This window comes from Rhodotorula toruloides, assembly GCF_000320785.1.
Source record: "Rhodotorula toruloides NP11 unplaced genomic scaffold Scaffold4, whole genome shotgun sequence".
NCBI lineage: Eukaryota > Fungi > Basidiomycota > Microbotryomycetes > Sporidiobolales > Sporidiobolaceae > Rhodotorula > Rhodotorula toruloides.
The window spans coordinates 847,875-867,459 of NW_015622964.1; the positions used below are offsets into that span (position 1 = coordinate 847,875).

Below are 19,585 nucleotides of genomic sequence, written 5' to 3' on the forward strand. Positions count from 1 at the left end.
TGGCACGAGGGCATCCCAATCAAGCGTAGCACTCTGCACAGCTGTCAGTCGCGGTGAATGGTCTGATGGCGACCCTCTCTTCCTCGTCTCTCACCACCACGCCTCCGCTGAGTTGAGCTGCTGGGACGTTTGCTGTGACTGCGTGCCGTGGGAGCCTTAGCTGGCTCGTCCACACCCCGCCCTAGCTCGCAATGGACACCCTCACCACTCCTCCGCCTCTCCCGCCGCCCACCCTCGCGAACGGCACTGCCTCGCACGCCCAGCCAAGCACGAGCACACACGCACACTCTTTGAAAGACCCACAGCCCGATCCGGCACTCGAGCGCGAACTCCCCGTCATTCTGCAGGACCTCGTCCCCCTCAGCTACATCATCGACCGCGTTGTCGCACAGGCTTATTCGGACCTCGCCAACCTCGTAGAGACGTGAATTCACTTGCTTCCCAGATACGCGACTGACCGAAGCTGACTGGGCTTGTTGTTACAGTCTGCCGAGCCAGAATGACCAGGCGAGGAAGCGAGCGATTGTCGACTATGTCCTCCAGACCAGGAGGCAGGTCGTCAAGCTGCTCGTGTTGGCGAGATGGAGCACCGAGGCAGAGCGGATACAGCGGGCCATGGTGCGTCGAGGTCGTCACTTACCCTCAACTCCCTTCGAGAAAGCGGAGCTGATGGTCGCGCATCCATGTTGCACAGAACATCGTCGGCTTTCTCTCGATGCAGAATCATACCCTCGAGTCCACTATCGCCTCCCTCACCGACACACGCACGATGCTTTCCGGCGCGCGGGTACGAAACTACGACCTCTCGACCGCTCTCGCCGTTCTCTCAACTGGCACGTACACCGGCCTACCTGCATCGATGCGAGAAGGGTTCGAGGAGGGGGCGGAGAAGATGGGCGATGAGGAGGTTATCGACACGCTGAGAGAGGTGGATGAAGTGATCCGCTGGCGGCTAGTGATGGGGAAGGAGTACGTCCCGGAAGATATGCGGCGACGGATATGGAGAGTTTGCGACGGGCGAGTGGTGTTTGGAGTCGAGGGATTGTGGGAGGCAAGTTTTACGTACGGCGGCGGAAAGGAGGATCCGAACGAGGACGAAGACGACGAGCGTGCAGAGGAGGGAGCCGAGTGGTTTCTCCTCGGCGTCAAATTCTTGTTTCGCGTCAAAGACGCTCGAGGGGGTGAGTCCGCGCCTCACCTTCTCCTCCGCTTTGGCATTCGAGGCTCAGACTCGAGCGCTCCTGCGCACTCGGTCGTGCAGTCTGGTCCTCGACGCCCCTCGGTCCGCTCAAGGACCACCTCATCGACCTCTGTAACCGACAACTTTTGCGACGGCCTTACCTCCTTCCTCCGCCCGAACCTCCTCAACCTCCTCAACCGATCGATGGGCAACCACCGCCTGAGGCAGATGCGGACCAGGAGGAAAAGGCGAAGAAGTGGGAGGAGGAGCGAAGAGAAGTGACCAAGAAGAGACGGCGAGACAGGCCGTTGAATCGGGCGTACACCTTTCTCCGTGCGTTTCCCCTTTTCCCGTCTCCGTTTCGGCGGAACTGACGGTAACTCCCTGCAGAACGCCTCGCACTGTCATACCAGCTCGAGGCGGTCCACGCGAGCGCGGCGAGACTGGCGCAGACGAGCTGGAAGGGGAGTCTGCGAGTTGAGCGGGCGGGTCAGGAGAGGGAGGAAGTGAGGATCGAGTATTGGAGGTGCGTCTAGGCTGCGACCCGTCTGGACCTCGAGGAATTTGCTCCGGGGACTGATTCCTGCGCTTTGATGGTGTACCCACAGCTACCGACCTGACGGCTCGAGCACTGCACGACAAACCCCTTCTACCGCATCTCGCCCTGGTCCCGGCAGCACGATCATCTTCTCCCTTCGAACACCATCTCACTCGTCTATGTCTTCCGACGCACCGGCCGCACCCCGGCTCTCATCGACTTCTCGCCAATCAGTCCGCGAACGTGCTCTCCGCGCGGCTCTTGCGAAAGCTTCCTCGTCCGATTCTGCCACTCGCCCAGCTCCAGACACATCACCAGCGACAGAAGCGGACGACCCGTCCTCGGATCCCGACGTCCCCTCCCGCCTGTCCGTGACATGGCTTCCTCCTTCCTCCTACGCCTCGTCCTACGCCTCGTCCTCCGCCTCATTCGACCTGTCGGCCCTGCTAGGCTCGGACCTCGACGTGGAAGCTGTCATTCGACATGTGACGGCTCGACACGCGCGGGAGACGGTCGAGAGACTGGCGGAAGTCGTAATCGTACAGGGCGGAGAGGGGACGAAAGGCGCGCGGGTGGTCTATCCTTCGGAGCAGGAGAATGCAGAAGGTGCGATGGAAGCACAGGAGGTCCCGTACCTTCATTTCCCGCTCGTCGGTCCTCATGCAGTTTCGGCGCACATCGTCCCCACGACCGGGCGATTCGAGTTCCGACTCGCTTTCGCCTCCTCCGCCGCAGAAGCAGGTTCAGGAGACGATGGAGGGATGGAAGAAGGCGAAGGATCGGCCGCAAGGGAACAGAGGTTGAGGCTGGCGACTGAGCGGATCGAGAAGGAGCGATATGGCGTTGCGCAGGCGGGGCAGCAGGCAAATGCGGCAGGGGAAGATGGCTGGATGAGGGCGGTTGCGGACGTTGTTGCGCGAATTCGTGCTTCCGTACGTCCAGTCTCTTCTGGCTCGAGGCGAGGCACGAGCTAACGGCTTCTCTCGCCCGCAGACCATCCTCGACGACCTCGAATCACTTGTCTCGCTCCTTTCGCTCCCTCTCGCCTCTCCTCCGACACGCCGCCTGCCCCTCGCACCGCGCGAGTACTCCAAACTCGGCCCGAACCCCGCCGCTCTCACCGGTCGCGCCGCACACCTCTTCGTCCCGCTTCTGCGTTCGACGTCCGGTTTGATGAAGGATTGGTTCGTCGTGCTCGTGTTGTTCGACGAGGGCGTTCGGGCGGCGTTGGTCAGGACGGAAGAGAGGAGCGATGGGATGGGCAGCTGGTTGGAGATTGGCGAGGTTGGGTGGATTGGGGGAGCGAGCGTGAAGACGAAGGGGAAGGAGCGAGCTGGGGAAGCAGGCGTCGAAGCAGGGGTTGCGGGGACTGACCTTGGGTACGAGATCAAGGCCGAGACGCTGAGAAGCCTGTGGTGGCACTGCGTGTGCGTGGGCTATCTTCTTCTCGACTCGATAATACAGGCGCTGACACTTGATGCGCACCACAGCCATCGAGTCGCCCTCTTCAAGGTCGAACAGCAGCTCCACTCGCGCCGGATCCCCTATCGCCTCGTCCACCCCTCGACGGACGACGCGACCTCCACGCCTTCTCCCTTGATCGCCAAGCCTCGGAAGGCGGCACAACTCGCTGTTCAGCCGGCAGGCTTGCTCGCCTTGCCAGACGCGGCGAAGATTGCAGAAGGCGAGGGAGCAGTGCTGTGTCTTGTTGGCGACAGCGGGCTTCTCAGGGTGCGTCGAGTGCCGAACCAGACCTACGAAGCGGGCTATTGACCGCTTTGTCTGTCTTAGACTACGCTTCATGTCCGGCTACGACCGTCCATCGCCTCGTCCCTCTTCTCACCGTCGATCAAACTTCCTCCGAACGTCCTCTTCAACCCTTCAAGCGGCGACCTCATCCTAGCGACTGAAGACGACCTGGATGGCGCGGTCGAGCGATTACTGCGGTTCGTTCTCCCGCTTCTTTCACCCTTTCCGCTTCTCAAGCTGAACCCATGCGCTCCTTCCAGCGCTTACGCTGTCCTCGCGCGAGCGCTCCTCGCCGCCTATCGCGAACGAGGGACGCCAGACAAGCGGCCCTCGACGACTGCAGCTTCGCTGAAGAAGGCCTCTTTCGCCCAGCAGATCAACGGGCTCAAGCCAGGCGGATAAGGCGTAGACATGGAGGGAGCGAAGGGCGCACTGGACCGCCATATCCAGCAGTCGAAGCGAGGAGCCTTGGAGGAGCTTCGTATTTTCGCCTTGCGCGGAGAGTCCGCGGATGTCCCGTTGGCTGTGCTTGTGCTTCTCTCGCTCTTGCCTCGTCGCTGCCTCATCGCTGCTGTTCCTTGCTGTCGGTCGCGACAACCGATGTGATTGCCTGCTCTGCTACAATCGCCATGCAGAACCTGAACGACTTCGACGCGCAGAGTGCGTCAATCTCTTCCTCCTCTCTTTTACTGCTCTCGCTCACCATGCACCATCTCGCAGTCAGGGAGAGTGCGTCTGCCAGGCAGGGTGTGACTGGACGACACGACTAACCAAGTATGTACGCAGTCGAAGAAGAGATTGCCGACCGAAAGACCGCGATATGTCCGACTAAGCACCACCTGGCCCTGCTCTTGCACCCTCACCGTACTGTCGAAGAGCGTCTCGAAGACCTTCATGTCCAGCAGACGGGATGCGGCCTTACTCTGCGTGAGTTGTGCTCTCGACTTTGACGGTCTGCGGCTGACATGTTCTTGCGGCGACAGTCATGGCTGAAAGCGACAAGAACCTGCATCTGGGTCGATCGCCCGTCGAGACGGACGTTGACACAGCGTACATCCTCTACAAGAAAGTCCGCGAGGTCAAGGACGCCACCGGCTTGACGGAACTGGAAGCGCAGCTGGATGATCTCGTGCGTCTAGTCGAAGTTGAGTTCCCTTCAGGTCGGCCTGACGCCATCTTCGCGAGCAGAGGAGGCAGAAGCTGTGCGCGGAAGATCCGTCGCTCTGCCTGAAGCAGCGTGCGTGCGGTCCTCCGTTTGCCCGTCTCACACAATGATGCTGAGCGAATCCCTGCGCAGTCGAAGGAAACGCCGTGACCCTGGACAAGCTATGTGAACGGACGCCAGCTCTGCGGGAAGCGCTTGAAGCCATTGACCGTCGCAAGCGAGCCTTGATGGACGAAACGGCCTATCGTGCGCCTCCTCCTTTGGCCTGCTGAGCTCGACCGGCTGACTCCTCGTTCGTACAGAGGCGCTCATCGGCGCTCACAATGCTCAGAGTCGTGCTGCACGGACTGTAGCAGATTGCGCGAAGGCGGCTGTCCAAGTACTCGAGCAGGCCGCCAGCGCACGGAGCGGCGTACCTGTTGACGACTTGCTACACGACATCGACATGCTCGTGCGCTGCCAACTCTGTCGACCGTGTGACGGAGCCAGCTCCGACGACTGACTCGCTTCCTCGCGCTGGCAGAAGCAAGTCCTCCTCGACGCCGGTCATGGCGACCTGCTTGCGAACAGCTCGGTGGTTCGCGTCAAGCAAATGGCTGCGGAGGGCACGCCGCCCGCCGTGACGGTTAGGATACTCGGGAAATGTACGTTTCGGCAGCAGAGCATCTACAAGCTGGCAACGTCGAGGTGGGGCGCCTGAAACCGTCCCGCAGCCGTGTGTTACTCTCACGTAATGTCCAGTGTATCGCTACGACCTTGTCCACCTCCAGGGCACTTTGTCAGGCTGGTCGACGGACGGAGAGATGGTACTACCCTCCGTCTCCCGCTTCTTGGGGTACCCCGGTTCGCTTGACACCTTTTGTAGAGCTTTCCCAATGCATTGCAGGCTTCAGTAAGCGGAACGAAGGCAGTCGACGATGTGGCTGCCTCGCCAACTTGCTCGACCGCCTCTTTCCCTCGTCCTCTACCCGCTCACTCCGCTCGTCCGGGTCCAGAGTGCGCTCAAAGACTTTCAGACGTCCTCTTTAACGCCAGCTACACCCACAACCGAGCCCTTTGCTTCTCCCGCGCCGCTTCCCCACCTTCAATCTTCATCAGTCGACTCGTCGTTCAAGACCGCCCCTCGCCTTCGCAACACGATGGAGGCGCTCACGGCCGAGTTCAAGTCGCTTGCGGTGACTTCGCTGGGCGATCCGGGCCAGACTGGAGTCGGTGCGTGCCATGCCATCTTCCCTTGCCGCTCTTCGCCGCGGTCGGATCCCTCGTTGCAGTCGGAGCGTCCGTCCGAGCTGAGCTGACCGTTTTCGCTTCTCGCCAGTTCTCGCGCAGCGCCCGGACAAGGGTGGCACGCTTGGCAGGCCCATTCCTCTCGTCGCCAACCTCTACCGCCTCAAGTTCAAGAAGCCCCCTTCGATCTCCCACTACGACGTTACTGTCACCGAGGTCCGCCCTGAGGATGCGCCGCCTCGTCGCTCCGGCAACGGTCCTCCTCCTGCTATCAACCGCGAGACGAGTATCGCCATCTGGGACGCCCTCGTTGCCTTGAACCCCGACAATCTCGGCGAGCCGTTGCGCCAGGCTGCGTTCGACTGTCGCAAGAACGCCTTCACCCTCGGTCGTCTCAACATCCCCGACGGCACCAAGACGTACCGCGTCGAACTCCCAGCCGAGTCGGCGACGCGTGCGCCGCGCCAGTTCGACGTCAAGCTCTCGCTCGCTCAGTTCCTCGACCTCTCGATCCTCGACGCATTCTGCCAGCACAAGCGTGCGGCTAACCTTTCGGACCTCGCTGCCACCGCCATCATGGCCCTCGACGTTCTTTGCGCCACGGCATGTACCGCAAGCAGGACTACGTCGTCGGCGGCGCTGGTCGCAAGTTCCTCAACATGCGCGCTTCGACCCCGCTCGGCCAAGGTGGAGAGCTCCTCGCCGGTCTCTTCCAGTCGGTCCGCCCGACCGTGTCGGGCATGGTCGTCAACCTCGACTCGGCGTACTCACCCTACATCGTCACCGGCGATCTCCTCTCCGTCTGCAACGCCATCGTCGGACGCCAGCAGACGCAGGGCGGAGCGCCTCAGAGGGGCGGACGAGGCGGACGCGGTGGCCCGAGGGGTCGTGGAGGCTACCCTGCCGCTGGTCGCGCGATGCCTGCCAATTTCTCCGACCAGGAGATCCGCGAGCTTAAGCGTAAGCTTGGCAACTCGAAGGTCCGAGTCACGCACCGGTTCGTCTCCCTCGCCGTCTTCTAGCATTGCTGTTCCCTCACTGACCCGTCGTCCCCAACAGCAAGGACACTCGCCCGTTCACCATCGTCGGTTTCGGCCAGCCCGTCGGACGCCAGGTCGTCAGCATCGGCGATCGCAGCAAGAAGGGCAAGGGCGCCGCCAAGCCGACCGCGAAGGAGGCTGCCGCCGCTGCCGCCAAGGGCCAGGCCCTCCCCGAGCGCGAGAAGACGCAGCAGCAGACGATGACGGTCGCCGACTACTTCGCTAAGACGTACAACATGACCAATATCAACCTCGCGCTTCCCGCCGTCGAGCTCCGCGGCGGTCAGTTCGTCCCGATGGAAGTCCTCGAGGTGAGCGGCCCGCAACCCGGGTAACGCATACGGTGCTGACGCTCGCTCGTACAGCTCCTCCACGGCCGCATCATCCCCCCGACGCAGCTCACGGCGCAGCAAGCTTCCGCGATGATCAACACCGCGGCGAAGCCTCCCGCCGAGCGTCGCGCAAACATCGACCAGATCCGCCAGCAGGCCGAGTTCGGACCGGGCTCGCGCCCGAACGCCTGGGGACTCGACGTCTCGGTCGACATGATGAGGCTGCAGGGTCGCCTCCTCCCGCCGCCCAAGGTCCAGTACCACGCGACTTCGCGCAAGGCCATGCCGAATGTCGCGTTCGGATCGTGGAACCTCGTCGAGAGCAGGTTCCTCGTTCCCGCTCCGCCGCTCGTGCACTGGTCCGTCGCCGTCTTCGCGCCGGAGCGAGACGCCCCCCGCCCAGCCCTCCAGAACTTTTTCGGCATGCTCATCCAGCAAGCGGCGTCTCGCAGTGAGTTTCAGCTGTTCGCGCCTTCTTTACGCAAGCACCTCTCACATCTCTCCCACTCAGGCTGCCAGATCAGGATCCCTGCGGATCAGCAGTTGAAGGTGACCTACTGGGACGGTCGCGAGGACCGCCTCAGTACGCTCAAGCGCGCTGCCAACCTCGTCATGCAGAACAACGTGCGTCTTTCATGTCTCGATCCTACGCTGCTGCTGACAGGCTTCGCTTTACAGCCGCAGAACAAGGCCGGCCAGCCTCCCCAGCTCATCTTCTGCATCCTCCAGGTTCGTCCTCTCGCTACATCGCCTCGCGACTTGACTAATGCCCGCTGCTGCTTCCTTCAGGATCCGAAGGCGTACGACGACATCAAGCGCGAGAGCGCTCTCGAGCTTCCTGTCGCTGTCACGACGCAGTGCTGCCTGCTCAAGAACATCTTCAAGCCCCGCGGCGTCGACCAGTACTGCGGCAACTTGATGCTCAAGATCAACGCAAAGCTCGGCGGCATCAACTCGACCGTCGACCAGAGGGATTTGCCCGGCCTCGTTCCCGGCAAAACCCTCCTCCTCGGTGCCGACGTGACGTGAGTGACGCCCTGACACGCTCGACTGCTGCGCCATGCTGACCGCGATCATCTCGCAGCCACCCGACGGGCGCCGGAACGGGTCGTGCAGGCGCTGAGGTCCCGCCTTCGATTGCCGCCCTGGTCGCCGCGGTCGACTCGAGCAACATGAAGTACGCTGCGCAAGTCCGCGAACAGGAGGGACGCAAAGAGTTCATTACCGAGCTTTCCTCGATGAGCGAGACCCTCATCCGCACCTTCATGAAGAACACGAAGGGCAGGCCGGACTCGATCATCATGTTCCGGGTGCGTATCTCGTCCTTCCTCCCTTCCGCTTTGTCCGCACTGACGCCAGCCTCGCACAGGACGGCATCTCGGAGGGCCAGCTCGCGCCTTGCGTCCACGCCGAGGTCTCGCAGATCAAGGCCGCCTGCCGCAAGATCGACACCAACTGGAACCCCAAGCTCACGTACATCGTCTGCGCCAAGCGCCACCACATTAGGCTCTGGGCGCAGAACGAGAGGGACTGCGACCGTACGGGCAATCTGCGTGCGTCGTCGACATCGGACCTGTTCGTAGCTTTCGTCCCGCTGATGTCGTGGTCCTCCAGCTCCCGGCGTCGTCGTCGACTCGGAGATCGTTCACCCGTACATCTTCGAGTTCTACCTCCAAGCCCACGCGGGATTGAAGGGCACGGCCAAGGTGAGCTTTCCTTGCGCGACGTCCGCGTCCGGGCGCTGATTGGCCTCTCTCGCAGCCGACGCGCTACATCTGCCTCCTCGACGAGAACAACTTTTCGAGCGACAAGATTCAGAAGCTCGTCAAGTGCGCTGTCCTTCTTGACTCGGTGTCAACGCCGAGCCGCACTAACAGCGCCTTCCGCAGCTCGCTCTGCTACTCGTTCGCGAGGGCAACTCGCTCGGTCTCGCTTGTGCCGGTCGCCTACTGTACGTCCAGCTCCCTCTCGTCACCTTCACGCCTCAACTAACGCTTTCGCTCGCGCAGACGCCGACATCGTCGCCGGCAAGGCCCGCTCGTTCGTTGACACGGACGACGCTTCAACCCAGCGTCTCGCGCAGGAGGCCAAGAAGCGCGACTCGCGCTACATTCAGGACATGCTCGACCGCAGCACGTTCGGCCAGTCGATGTGGTTCATGTGAAGGAGGAGGGAGTCGCTTGTTCCTCGCCGGATCATCGCTTCGTAGTCTACGCCGTTTCTCGCTTCTGTTTCTGGGGCGGTTCCTGTTTTCGTTGTACCTTCTCTCGCATCGCTTCGGTCCCGTGCAGTTCTCAATTCCGCATTTCGTCCAGAACGGCGAGTCTCTCGAGAGAAGCCCGATTGATAGTCTCGCGCCAGCGCGGCAATCCGACGAGGAGCGGGAGTTGACGGGCGGGGACGTCGACGTCGAGTACGTCGGCGTGCGAGATTCCGCCGAGAACGTCGGGCGTATTGTCAGGCTGTCTGCCTCAAGGGCGTGCTCGGCGTCGTCCCTGGAGCCGCGCTGCACAGTCAAGGGCGACATACGAAGAGCGCAGCGGGAGATAGTAACGCAACGCAATCCATTCGAGAGCGTGCTTGGCGTTCATTCCGCCTCCAACCCCTAGGCCACTCTGAGCTGTCACCTGTGGACATCGTCAGCGAAGCAAGAAGCGCCAAGCAGCCGAAGCAGACGCAAGGCGGGCGTGACAGGCGAGTCGAGACGGGCAAGGAGACGGCGACCGAATAGGCGAGCTGCTTATACACGGCGTGCGCATGCGAGGCAAGGCGCAGGCAGAGGGTCCTGCTCGCCTTCGGGTCCAGCAGGCGCGTAGACGTCTGATGACGGAGCTGGAAAGGGGCGACCTCGAAGCGGAAGAGGCGAGAGCCCAGCTGGCGCGGTCGAAGAGGTTTGAACGAGACTGCTGAACTCATGCCGACAGTCCTTCGAGCGTCTTCAGCTAATCAACGGCGCCCCGTACGCCCGGATCCGCTCCCCGACCCCTCAAGCTCCGTCAACTGATGAGGCGGAGTAGGATGTCGTCCACGTCCTGCGGCGGTACGAGAGGATGGCAGGACTGCTAATGGATCCGCAAGCATCAAGATGAGCACGCGCAACCCTTGTCCTGAGCGACAAAGGGTAGCAGTAGCGGTGTGAGCGTGAGGACACTCCTCTTCCTCGAACCGCTCGCGCTCGCTGGTCTTCCTGCTCGTGCGGGCTCGACGTGGTATTGCAGGTGGGATGGCGGCTTCCATCCCTCCACACTTCCTCCAGCAAGCCATGCTCGCTCGACTCGCTTCCAGCACCTCGCCCGCCCCACCTGCGCTCGCCGACTTCCTCAAGCTCTCGCAGGACGAGCGAAGCCGCCCAGAGTCTGTCTCGAAGCTCGTCGGAGTCTTACATGGTGCGCGCGATGACCTCCGAGCTATAGGGGCCGTCTCTCTGACCCCGTTCTTCGCTCTTCTCGTTCAGCCCTCTCGCAAGGCTACGAGCCCAAGCCGGAAGAGCGACGAAAGCTCGTCACTGCCCTCTTTCCCCTCGCCTCGACCGTTCTCGACCAGCCAGACCATGCACAGAACCCGCTCTGCGTCCCCCTCTGCTCCCTCCTCAAGTTCGTCGGCCGCAGTCCCGCAGGAACGGAGGAGTTGGCACGAGCAGACGGCTTGCGGGTGCTCGTACGGCTGGGGGGTTTGGACAGGGCCGCAGGACTCCCTCGGATGGAGGCGGTCGAGGGTGAAGGGGAGGAAGATGACGACGACGACGCGGCGAAACGGGCACTGGGCGCGGCAGAGAAGGACCCGCTCCTGCCTGCCGAGTCCGAGGCCCTCCGTTGTCTTGCGAACGTCCTTACGCTCCACCCGTCGGCGAGGGATGCCTTCCCCGCTGTTCTGCTCGAAGGCGACCGCAAGGCGCTGAAAGGATTTGTGCGGATCTTGGCGTGTGATGGGGCGGGCTTCTTGGTTGGCCGACTGCTCTTCCTGTTGACGAGCAAGGCGAGCGATGCGGTCACCGAGCTCGTGCTCGACGGGGCATGCGTCGAGACCATGCAGCAGGTGCGTGGTCCGCTCCTCCTGAAGCTCCAGATCTTTGACTCTTGCTTCCTCAGTTCGCCAGCCGATATCTCGCCATCTATCGCTCCGAGAAGCACCGGCGTGCCCTCGCGACGGGACCTCCCATGGCGACCTACGACGACATTCTCCGCGAACACCTCAAGCTCGCCTACAACCTTATGCTTCAGTACTCGCGTTCGCCCGCAACTCTCCCAGAAGGCTTCGAGAAGACTAGCGGCCTCGGTGGCGACGGCAAGAAGAGGCGGTTCTGGCGGTCGAGGGAGAAGAGCGGCGCTTCTCTCACGAGCTCACCAGAACTCGACAAGGAGACGACGGGAGGCGAGCCTTCCTCGTCCCCCGAGCCAGCGAAGGGGACAGACTTGCCTCGCTCGAAGAGTCCGATCGCTATCGCGAAGCGTGTCGGCGAAGCAGTCAAGCGCTCGTCGCGGACGAGCAGTCCCGCTCGCTCACCCGAGTCTTCGACCACGACTGCGGCAGCATCGACCTCGAAGGAGGGCGACTCCCTCACCCTCACCGCCGCGCATCTGTTTCTCCCTCTCTTCCAGCCGTACCTGTCCATCGCCGTCACGCTGCCCCTCTCCTCGACCACTCCCGCAATCTCGCCGACTGCAGCCTCTAAAGATCCCTCGCCTGTCGTCCGCGCCGCCCTCAACACGCTTCTCAACTTCCCCGTGGAGCTGGAAGAGCTCTCCGGCTGGTCAACGTCCTGGCTGCAGTACGTCCCGCCACGAGTTTCGCCTCAAGACGGCATGGTCCGTAAGGGCGGCGGCATCGGGTCGCTCGGCGAGCGGCTGCTTGAGATCGTACAGGGCGTCTGCGACGCCTACCTCCCCGCGGACAAAGTTCCCGAGCACCCGAAGCTCGTCACGAAGCGCGACAAGGAGGAAGGCAGGAAGCTTGAGGCACCCTGTGCGCCTGACGAGTGGCTATCTGGTGGCGATGATGCGGCGAAGGTCGAGGAGATTCTCGGGCCGGTCATGCTGCTCATGCGCAAGCTGAGCATGCTTGGCGAGTCGCAGTTCGTCTTCCGCGAGCTCCTCTTCCCTCCCAACATGTGAGCCGCCACTCGCTCTTGCGCGAGTAACAGAAGGCACTGACTCTCGCGCTTGGCAGCGACCGCTCCGTTCCGCTCAACCGCCAGCCCACCCTCACCGGCCACCTCGTCCGCCTTCTCTCGTCCGTTCTCCTACCCAACACCGCTTTCGGCGTCGGCGAGTTCCTCTACAACCTCTTCGACCGCTCGCCCGAGAAACTCGTTCGCGCGATTGGCTACGGCAGCGCAAGCGGCTTCCTCCAGAACCGCGGCGAGCTCATCCCGCCTCCTCCTGGCGAAGAGGAGGAGCGAACCGCGGACGGCGAGCAGCCCCGTCGACCGATCAACCCGATCACGGCCGCATTCGAGCCGCCTGAAGATCCCGACTACAAGCCGATGACGGAGGACGAGAAGGAGCGCGAGGCGGAGCGGCTGTACACGCTGTTCGACAGGATGGCCAAGACGGGCGTGATCAGCGCGGAGAACCCGGTCGACAAGGCGAGGGCGGCCGGTAAGCTGGAGGAGTCGAAAAAAGAGCGGGAGGCGGAGCTCGAGAGGCTGACGAAGGAGGACGAGGAGCTCGAGCGTGAGGTTGAGCGGGACATGAAGGAATGGAAGGAGAAGCGGCGAAAGGCGGCAGAGCAAGGGAAGGATCCGGCGCAGGTCTGATTACGGATAATTCAACTCTAGTTGGTTACAAGGTGTACACCGCAAAGGCGCTATGAGAGGAAACAACAGAGCCTATCAGACCTCGACGTGGAAGATGTGGTCGACTTCGCGCCATTCCTCCTTCTGCCCCTCCACCTTCGCCCGCCCGACCCGCTGCCGCTCCTCCCAGTACTCGAGCTGTCCCTCGCTCGTCCGCGCCGGCTGCCAGATAAGCTCGCCAGTGTCCTGGTCTGTCGATCGCGAGAACCAGCGTGGCTTGTGAGGCGGCAGCTCGCCTCGTTCCCGCTTTCGCCGCGTGTCGCGCTGGTACTCTTCGAGCTCAGTCTTGAGTTCGTTCGCGCGCTCGAAATTGCCTGCCTCGAAAGCGTGCTGGTCAGGCCGGAGACGGCAGTCGGTAGGCGGGATCCACGGCTTGAGCTCGTCATTCAGGTCGTTGAGGGTGATGGCGTAGGGAGTGCTGCAGGATCGAGGTCAGACAAGCTCGTTTGCACGCGGGAGGTACAGCACGCACAGGTTGAAAGGCATGTTCGGCGGCTTGGGCGAATTCTTCCAGAGCCGGATGTACTCGGGCGCGACCTCGCCAGCGTGATCGGTCGGCAGCGAAGCGTCCGGCGCGAGCTCGCCGCTGCCGACGCCTGCTCGTCGTGCGACAAGCTGCGAGTCCCACTTGCCAGCGATCTCCCACTTGCGGTTCCCCTGCGCGTCGACGACCTCGCCCTTGATTTCGCGGGCATTGCTGTTTCGCCAGCCGCGCGGCTTGAAGGTCAAAGTGCAGGTCTCGCCGGTGCGGTGGTTCGTGACGACCATATCGCCGTAGTGCGCAATGTTGATGCTGCCGGTCAAGAAGCCCGAGATCTCGGTCGTGACCTGCGAGCAAGCAGGCATCAGCGGGGAGAGAAGCAAGACAAAAGCGAGAACGTGGCAACGCACCTTAAGCCAGGAGTAGTGCTCCTCGACCATGTTCGGCATCGTCTTACACGGCGGGCAGCCTGGCGGCGCGCGGTCTGCCGGAAGGCGAAGAGTGACATGCGCCGTTCCCGTCGGCCGGATTTCGAAGCTCCTGCCGAGGAACTTGGACTGCGCGTTGACCATGCCGTAGTATTCCCAGCTCGGCGACTGACCGATGCAGGCGGAGATTGGCGGGTGATGCGAGACCTGTTCACTGACGTAGCGATACTTCTTGTCGAGCTCGACGTACTCGAACGTCTCGGCCAGCAGAGGGTTGAAGGGCTTGGCGATGCGGCCCGAGGTCGAGCTGTAGTTCGACATGGCGAAGGCGGCAACGTAGGCGATGCGCTTCGTCGAGTCGAGCTCGGCCGCCGCAGCGTCGACTGTAGGACTGAGACTCAGCGCGAAGGCGAGCGTGAGACTGGAAGAAAGCACGCACGGCACTCGGAGAATTCCATGTCCTCCGCCATGCGCTGGAGCATCGAAGTCGGCTCGTTGAAGCTGCGGCCAGCGGCAGGGTCAGCAAACAGTCAACGAGGCGCAAGCCAACGAGGCGACGCACTAAACGGGGAACGAGATCTTGGTCAAATCCTTGCCGATGCTGCCCTTGAGAATGGCCCAGAGCGAGACGCTCGGTCGGTTGTCGTTCTTGATCGGCAAGCTCGTTCGGCGGTGCTCGTAGCCCTTGTACGGCGTCAAGTCGGTGTTTGAGATGAGCTCCTGCGCCGGCGCCGACATCTTGCTCTGCCGGTCCGCGCCAGACTCGACGTTGATCTCGTCCTCGACGGGAATAGCGCCCGTCTCGACAGCCTCGAAGAACTCGTCTTCGTCCTCATCCTCGGACGTCTCGCCGCCTTCCTCGTTGTGCAGAGCGTTGTGGACGATTTGCTCGAGTTCGGCGGGCGCGAGAGGCTGGACGGCGGTACCGGCTCGAGTCCGGGCGCGAGACGGCGAGAGTGAGGTGATGGTCGTGCCGCGGTTGCGCGACTTGGTGTCGACCGTAAGAGTCGGGCTGCGAAGTGGCGACGGAAGCGCAGGTGTACCGTCTTCGGGAAGGGCGTTGATGACCGGCCGCTCTCCGTCCTGCACCGATACCGAGTTGCGCGGACTCATGGCAGGCGTAATGGCGCCAAGATTGGCGCGAACCTCCTGCAAAGCACGCTTGCGCGCCGTGTTCTGCTTCGCCGTCTTCTGCAGCTCGACCTCGATCGCCGCATGCTGCGTCGCCACTTCGCGCAGACTCTCCTCCCACATCCGCTTCGCATCCAGCTCCTTCTCGTATCGCCGAGCGAAAAAGCGCTCGCGCTGCCCGACAGTATCGACGTAGTCGTCGAGAAGCTGGTCGAGCGTCTTGAGCGACCGCTGGAGCGCGTCCTTGATGTCCTCCTGCGAGGAGGCGTCACCGCCGGCGACGAGCGAGGCGAGCAATCGCTGTGTTGTCTCGAGCTGCGTCTTGGCGCCCTGTGCCATCAAGTGGAAGTCCTCGGCGTGGGGTGGCGCGTCTTCGTCGTTCACAGTCTCGTTGTCCTCCTCGATCGAAGCAGCGCCGAAGGACTGCGCAGGGGACGAGCCGACAAGCGCGGTTGTCGAAGGTCGTCGAGTCTCTGTCGTGTAGGAAGGGGCAAGCGAAGGTGCGGTAGACGCGGAGGTAGGCGTGCGTTGCAGACCGTTGTCGCCGCGCGCAAGCTCCACATTCTGTCGCAGCGCGTCGACCCACCGCATCACCTCGACGGGATCTGCGGACCCATTGTCAGCCTACATCTCGCTCAAGGGAGGCTGAAACCGCTCACGGTTGCCCTTAAGGTACAGCGCGGGTGAAGTCTTGCCGAGCCGGCTTCCCACCGTGAACTTGAGCTTGTCGGTTCCGGGCGGGTCGATCTTGGCAATGGACATGCTGATGGAGCCGCGAGAAGCCTTGCCCTCGTCTTCCTGGCTGCGGTAGTACGAAAGGTTGCCTGCGGAGCGAGACGATAAGCAGGCGCAAGGGACGAGGGAAAGACGGGCTCGCACCGTTGTCCAGCACGAACCACCTCGGCTTGTAGCCCTTGGCGACATTCGTCCACTTCTGCAAGTACCCCTTCATGACCGGCGCCTGACCGAGCGTTGGCACCCCTCCAGCGTTCGAACCGGGAGCAGCAACGCCAGGCGATGACGCAGCCTGCAACGCCCTTCCCTCCGAGTTGGCCGCCTGCCGCAACACATCCTTGATTCGCTGATCCTTCGCCAAATCAATCGCGAGTTTCCCGCGCTTGTCGCGCGCGAGGACGTCGCCGCCTTTCGACAAGACGAGCTTGATCAAGCCCAGGTCTTTGCGGCGCGCTGCTTCGTGGAGGATGGTCGTCCCGCTCGCCGAGTCACGAATGCAGAAATCGCAGCATCGAGAACGTGGCTTGGCGATGAAGTGGTAGAGCTTCTCGGCTGCTGCGTTCGAGACGTGGCCTGAGGCGGCGGAGACGGGCGAGGCGGAGGCGGAGGAGGGAGGAGGAGCGAGGGAAGAAGTCGACATGCGAGGCGAATCCATCGTCAAAGACGTTCGCTTCGACGAGGATGCCGAGTCGGAGGCGGGAGAGGCGATGTAGGCGGCGAGGTGGGCGAGGTACATCTCGTTCCACTTGCTTCGCGAGACTGTGTACCACAATCATCAGCCTGACAAGGTGAGAACAAGAAAGGCAGCCGACGCACCCGAGATCTGCGTCGCAGCCTCCGGACTCGCTGCGACCTCCAAACCCGTCTTGCCGCTCTGATCCCGCACCATATCGTTCGTGTCCTCCTGCGCGAGGAAAAAAGACAAGACGTCTCGGCGGTCGAGCGAGGCGGCGAGATGCAAAGGGGTTTGTCCGCGCGAATCTTGCGAGTTCACTGCCGAGGGTTGGTGACGGAAGACGAGCTCGACGGTCGGGTCTGCGAGTGGCCCACCGTCAGGGTGTGCTCGATGAGAGTGTAGAGAACTTGCTCACACTTGGCGCATCGCACAGCGAGGTGAAGCGGCGTGCTCGTTCGCGCCTGCTCGCCGAATTCGTTCACATGTGGATGCTTCGCAGCCGCCGAGACCTCGTCGAGCAGCGGCGTAATCTGCGAGGCATCTCCTGTATAGGGCAACGCAAGGAGAAGTCAGCCAGACTGCAAGGGAGCTCCAGTTCGACTTCGGACGGCTTCATCGGAGCGGGGAGACGACAGCACGCACCCTTGCGCAGCGCTTCGAGCAGCTGGTACGCCTTGAGCGACTCTTCTGGGCTAACTGCTGATCCATGCGTAGTCAGCAATCCCTTCTGAGGCGAGTGCGACGAGTGCCCACCTTTCTGATTGTCGGCGAGTTGGGTGTCGGGCGGATTGGAGTGGGAAGGCACGGGAGGAGGCGGCATCTGGTCTGTGTCGGATGCGGTGGACGAGACACTTCTCGTCGACGCTGATCTGGCCAGGGAAGCGATGCGAGTCGGAAGGGATGGCATCGTCGCCGGCAGAGCCTGATGAGATGACGGAGGTTGCGAGAGGCGCAGCTCGTCTGGCCGTCGAGTGAGCGTTACTGGCGTGCTTAACTGTCTAGTACAGTGCCGAAAGTGCAGCTGGACAAGCTGGACGCGGTGAGAGAGAGCGGAGGAGGAGAAGTCGCCGACCCTTGCTACTCCGCGTCTCAAATGACGGAGAGCAACTTCTCGTGGCTCGAAGGCTTCCTGCGTCAATTAACGGGCACACGTTTGCTGCACAGAGTGCTCGGGGAGGAAGGAAGCTGGCGGGGCAGGAGACGGGGGGAGACGGGAACGGACGGTCGAGGCGGACGAGGTGAAGTACGTCTCGCTGCAACTTCGAGAGCGAACGATGCTTGCAATGGCCCAATGCGAGAGATGCGATACGACTGCGAGTGATGCAGGAAAACGAATGGAGGCGACGAAGAAACGACGTCAGGCGTCAGGCGAGGTTGTCTGCGCGAGTGAGCGGAGGGTCAGTCCAGCCTTCTTCTACCTCAACGAGAAGGCAGACGACGCACATCGCTTGAGGAAAGCGAGGGCGAAGCGGTTGACGATGTTCGGATTGGTCGTCGCGAGGAGGTGCGGGCCGTCGACGATCCGCTCGATGCGCTTGTCGGCTTCCGGTACTGCGATAGCCTCTTCGTCAGCCAGCGTCGCAACTCTGGAATGAGGAGGGAGACGCACCGCTGACTAGCAGATCGTACCACTGCTGAAGGGCGTCCGAACCGCTGACTTGCGTGTCGAGCGTCCCGCCGAGCAAGAGTACCGGACATCGCACAGCGGAAAACACCTCCTTCGACGGTTCGCTCCGCTTGAACCAGTGCATGAGCTGGTGGAGCTTGAACAGGTCTTCGCCTGGGCCGTCTGCTCGAGTCGGGGGGTTAGCGAGTCGTTCGAGTCGCAAGCAAAGGTCGAACGCACGAGTCTCTTGGTACTGCCGCAAGAAACCTTCTTGTCGATCTGGAACAAGGTTCGAGCCGCTGAAGAAGTAGTCCCCTGTGTTCGAACATGACCGTCAGGCAAAGTCAGGTAAAGAAGCGAGGCAAGAGACGCACTCGCGATAGCCATCGCCTCGTCTGGTATCCGTCCTGTGCCGTCACCCTTTCCGAACTTGTTTGCAGATGCGAGTGGAGCCCATTCGCGCTCGAGGATGTCGATCATTTCGGGCGGGCTGGAGGAGGAGGGGGTCAGTGGCCAGCCACGATCTTGCAGCGGGACGAGACGCACTCGGTAGTCCATGACGGAGAAATCAAAATTACAGCCTTGACCTGCAAGCCGTGGAAGGAGCCGTCAGAGCGGGGACTCGAAAGAATTCGCGAACGAACGCACTTGCTGAGGCCGCTTCGCCGCGATGTAAGCGCCGCAATGAGAGCCAACAAAGCTCTCGCCGAGGTATGAGAACGGCCTGTCCCCTACGACCGCATCAATCGCATCCAGCAACTCGTCCGCCCGTTCCTGCGGAAGTCGAGAGGTTAGCGCGTCCCCTTTCCTCGTTCCAACGTTATGCGAGCGCACCTCGAGATCCTGGAAGTGGTCCAATCGTGGACCTTCTGTCCGCCCATAGTATCGCGAGTCGAAGCAGACGAGGTTGAGTGCGTTTGAAAGCCGAGGATCCCGGAACTGCCGCAGACGACGCTCGTGAGCTCGCGGACTACCTCTCGAAATGACGGGAGCGCCGCACCTGGTGGATGAACGAATTGGAGGATGAGGTGCCAGCATGCGTCAAGACAAGGATGGGCTTGTCAGGATCGAGAGAGTCGCGAGAGGGCGGCGGAGGCGTCTTGATGCTCATGCTCATGTCGGCGCTGTAGTCGGGATTGATGACATAGTACTGGCGCCTGCAAGCATCGTCTTCGGCGATCAGCGGATCTGTCTGGCGAGAGAGGCGGCGGGGAACAGCGAGCGACGAGGACGCACAAGTTGCGCGACGGCAGGTCGACGTAGGGCATGTCGGGCGGTCGATGACGAACGAGACAGCAGGTGTCGCGGGGTGAGTAGAGAGAGGACGAGCAGCAGCAAGCGAGTGAGCCACCGATGAGGAAGGCGGAGGAGCAGAGGCTGGGCTCGTCGAGCGAGATGGAGCTCCGCCGGGATGGTCTCGGCCGGCCCACCTGCGACGCCTGTTCCCCTGCCTGTTCCTCCTCTATTCGAGCCTGCCGTGGAGGTCTGTATGCCGAGCGTCCG

The 19,585-nt window shown here is 62.3% G+C and overlaps 6 protein-coding genes across 6 annotated transcripts; 4 read left to right on the forward strand and 2 right to left on the reverse strand.

Annotated features, from left to right (window-relative positions):
• Positions 1-191: 191 nt before the first annotated feature.
• RHTO_06356 (Mediator complex, subunit Med14) lies at positions 192-3,869 on the forward strand (the record flags this gene model as incomplete). Its single annotated transcript, XM_016420017.1, has 10 exons — positions 192-424; positions 486-618; positions 695-1,181; positions 1,262-1,513; positions 1,571-1,706; positions 1,789-2,650; positions 2,712-3,145; positions 3,209-3,449; positions 3,510-3,664; positions 3,728-3,869. The coding sequence occupies 10 exons, from the start codon at positions 192-194 to the stop codon at positions 3,867-3,869; spliced, it is 3,075 nt and encodes a 1,024-aa protein (XP_016275471.1).
• Positions 3,870-4,096: 227 nt separating this feature from the next.
• On the forward strand, positions 4,097-5,332 carry RHTO_06357 (uncharacterized protein; the record flags this gene model as incomplete). The annotated part of the gene is made up of 8 exons (XM_016420018.1): positions 4,097-4,127; positions 4,188-4,196; positions 4,254-4,394; positions 4,451-4,596; positions 4,656-4,704; positions 4,765-4,878; positions 4,935-5,083; positions 5,156-5,332. 8 exons carry the CDS (start codon positions 4,097-4,099, stop codon positions 5,330-5,332), a joined length of 816 nt encoding a protein of 271 aa, XP_016275472.1.
• A 217-nt stretch (positions 5,333-5,549) lies between these two features.
• Positions 5,550-9,395, forward strand: RHTO_06358 (argonaute; the record flags this gene model as incomplete). The annotated part of the gene is made up of 14 exons (XM_016420019.1): positions 5,550-5,844; positions 5,951-6,447; positions 6,480-6,856; positions 6,919-7,210; positions 7,265-7,682; positions 7,743-7,855; positions 7,910-7,960; positions 8,021-8,256; positions 8,316-8,541; positions 8,601-8,784; positions 8,846-8,937; positions 8,993-9,060; positions 9,121-9,182; positions 9,241-9,395. The coding sequence occupies 14 exons, from the start codon at positions 5,550-5,552 to the stop codon at positions 9,393-9,395; spliced, it is 3,066 nt and encodes a 1,021-aa protein (XP_016275473.1).
• Positions 9,396-10,454: 1,059 nt separating this feature from the next.
• On the forward strand, positions 10,455-12,986 carry RHTO_06359 (guanine nucleotide exchange factor, Ric8; the record flags this gene model as incomplete). The annotated part of the gene is made up of 4 exons (XM_016420020.1): positions 10,455-10,617; positions 10,686-11,266; positions 11,320-12,338; positions 12,398-12,986. The coding sequence occupies 4 exons, from the start codon at positions 10,455-10,457 to the stop codon at positions 12,984-12,986; spliced, it is 2,352 nt and encodes a 783-aa protein (XP_016275474.1).
• A 75-nt stretch (positions 12,987-13,061) lies between these two features.
• Positions 13,062-17,383, reverse strand: RHTO_06360 (oxysterol-binding protein; the record flags this gene model as incomplete). The annotated part of the gene is made up of 10 exons (XM_016420021.1): positions 13,062-13,443; positions 13,498-13,853; positions 13,917-14,317; positions 14,374-14,435; positions 14,497-15,670; positions 15,725-15,889; positions 15,945-16,559; positions 16,617-16,835; positions 16,892-17,020; positions 17,119-17,383. 10 exons carry the CDS (start codon positions 17,381-17,383, stop codon positions 13,062-13,064), a joined length of 3,768 nt encoding a protein of 1,255 aa, XP_016275475.1.
• A 457-nt stretch (positions 17,384-17,840) lies between these two features.
• RHTO_06361 (alpha/beta fold family hydrolase) lies at positions 17,841-19,350 on the reverse strand (the record flags this gene model as incomplete). Its single annotated transcript, XM_016420022.1, has 10 exons — positions 17,841-17,854; positions 17,920-18,027; positions 18,086-18,265; positions 18,323-18,397; positions 18,457-18,572; positions 18,629-18,669; positions 18,731-18,856; positions 18,917-19,021; positions 19,083-19,239; positions 19,319-19,350. The coding sequence occupies 10 exons, from the start codon at positions 19,348-19,350 to the stop codon at positions 17,841-17,843; spliced, it is 954 nt and encodes a 317-aa protein (XP_016275476.1).
• Between the last annotated feature and the right edge of the window lie 235 nt (positions 19,351-19,585).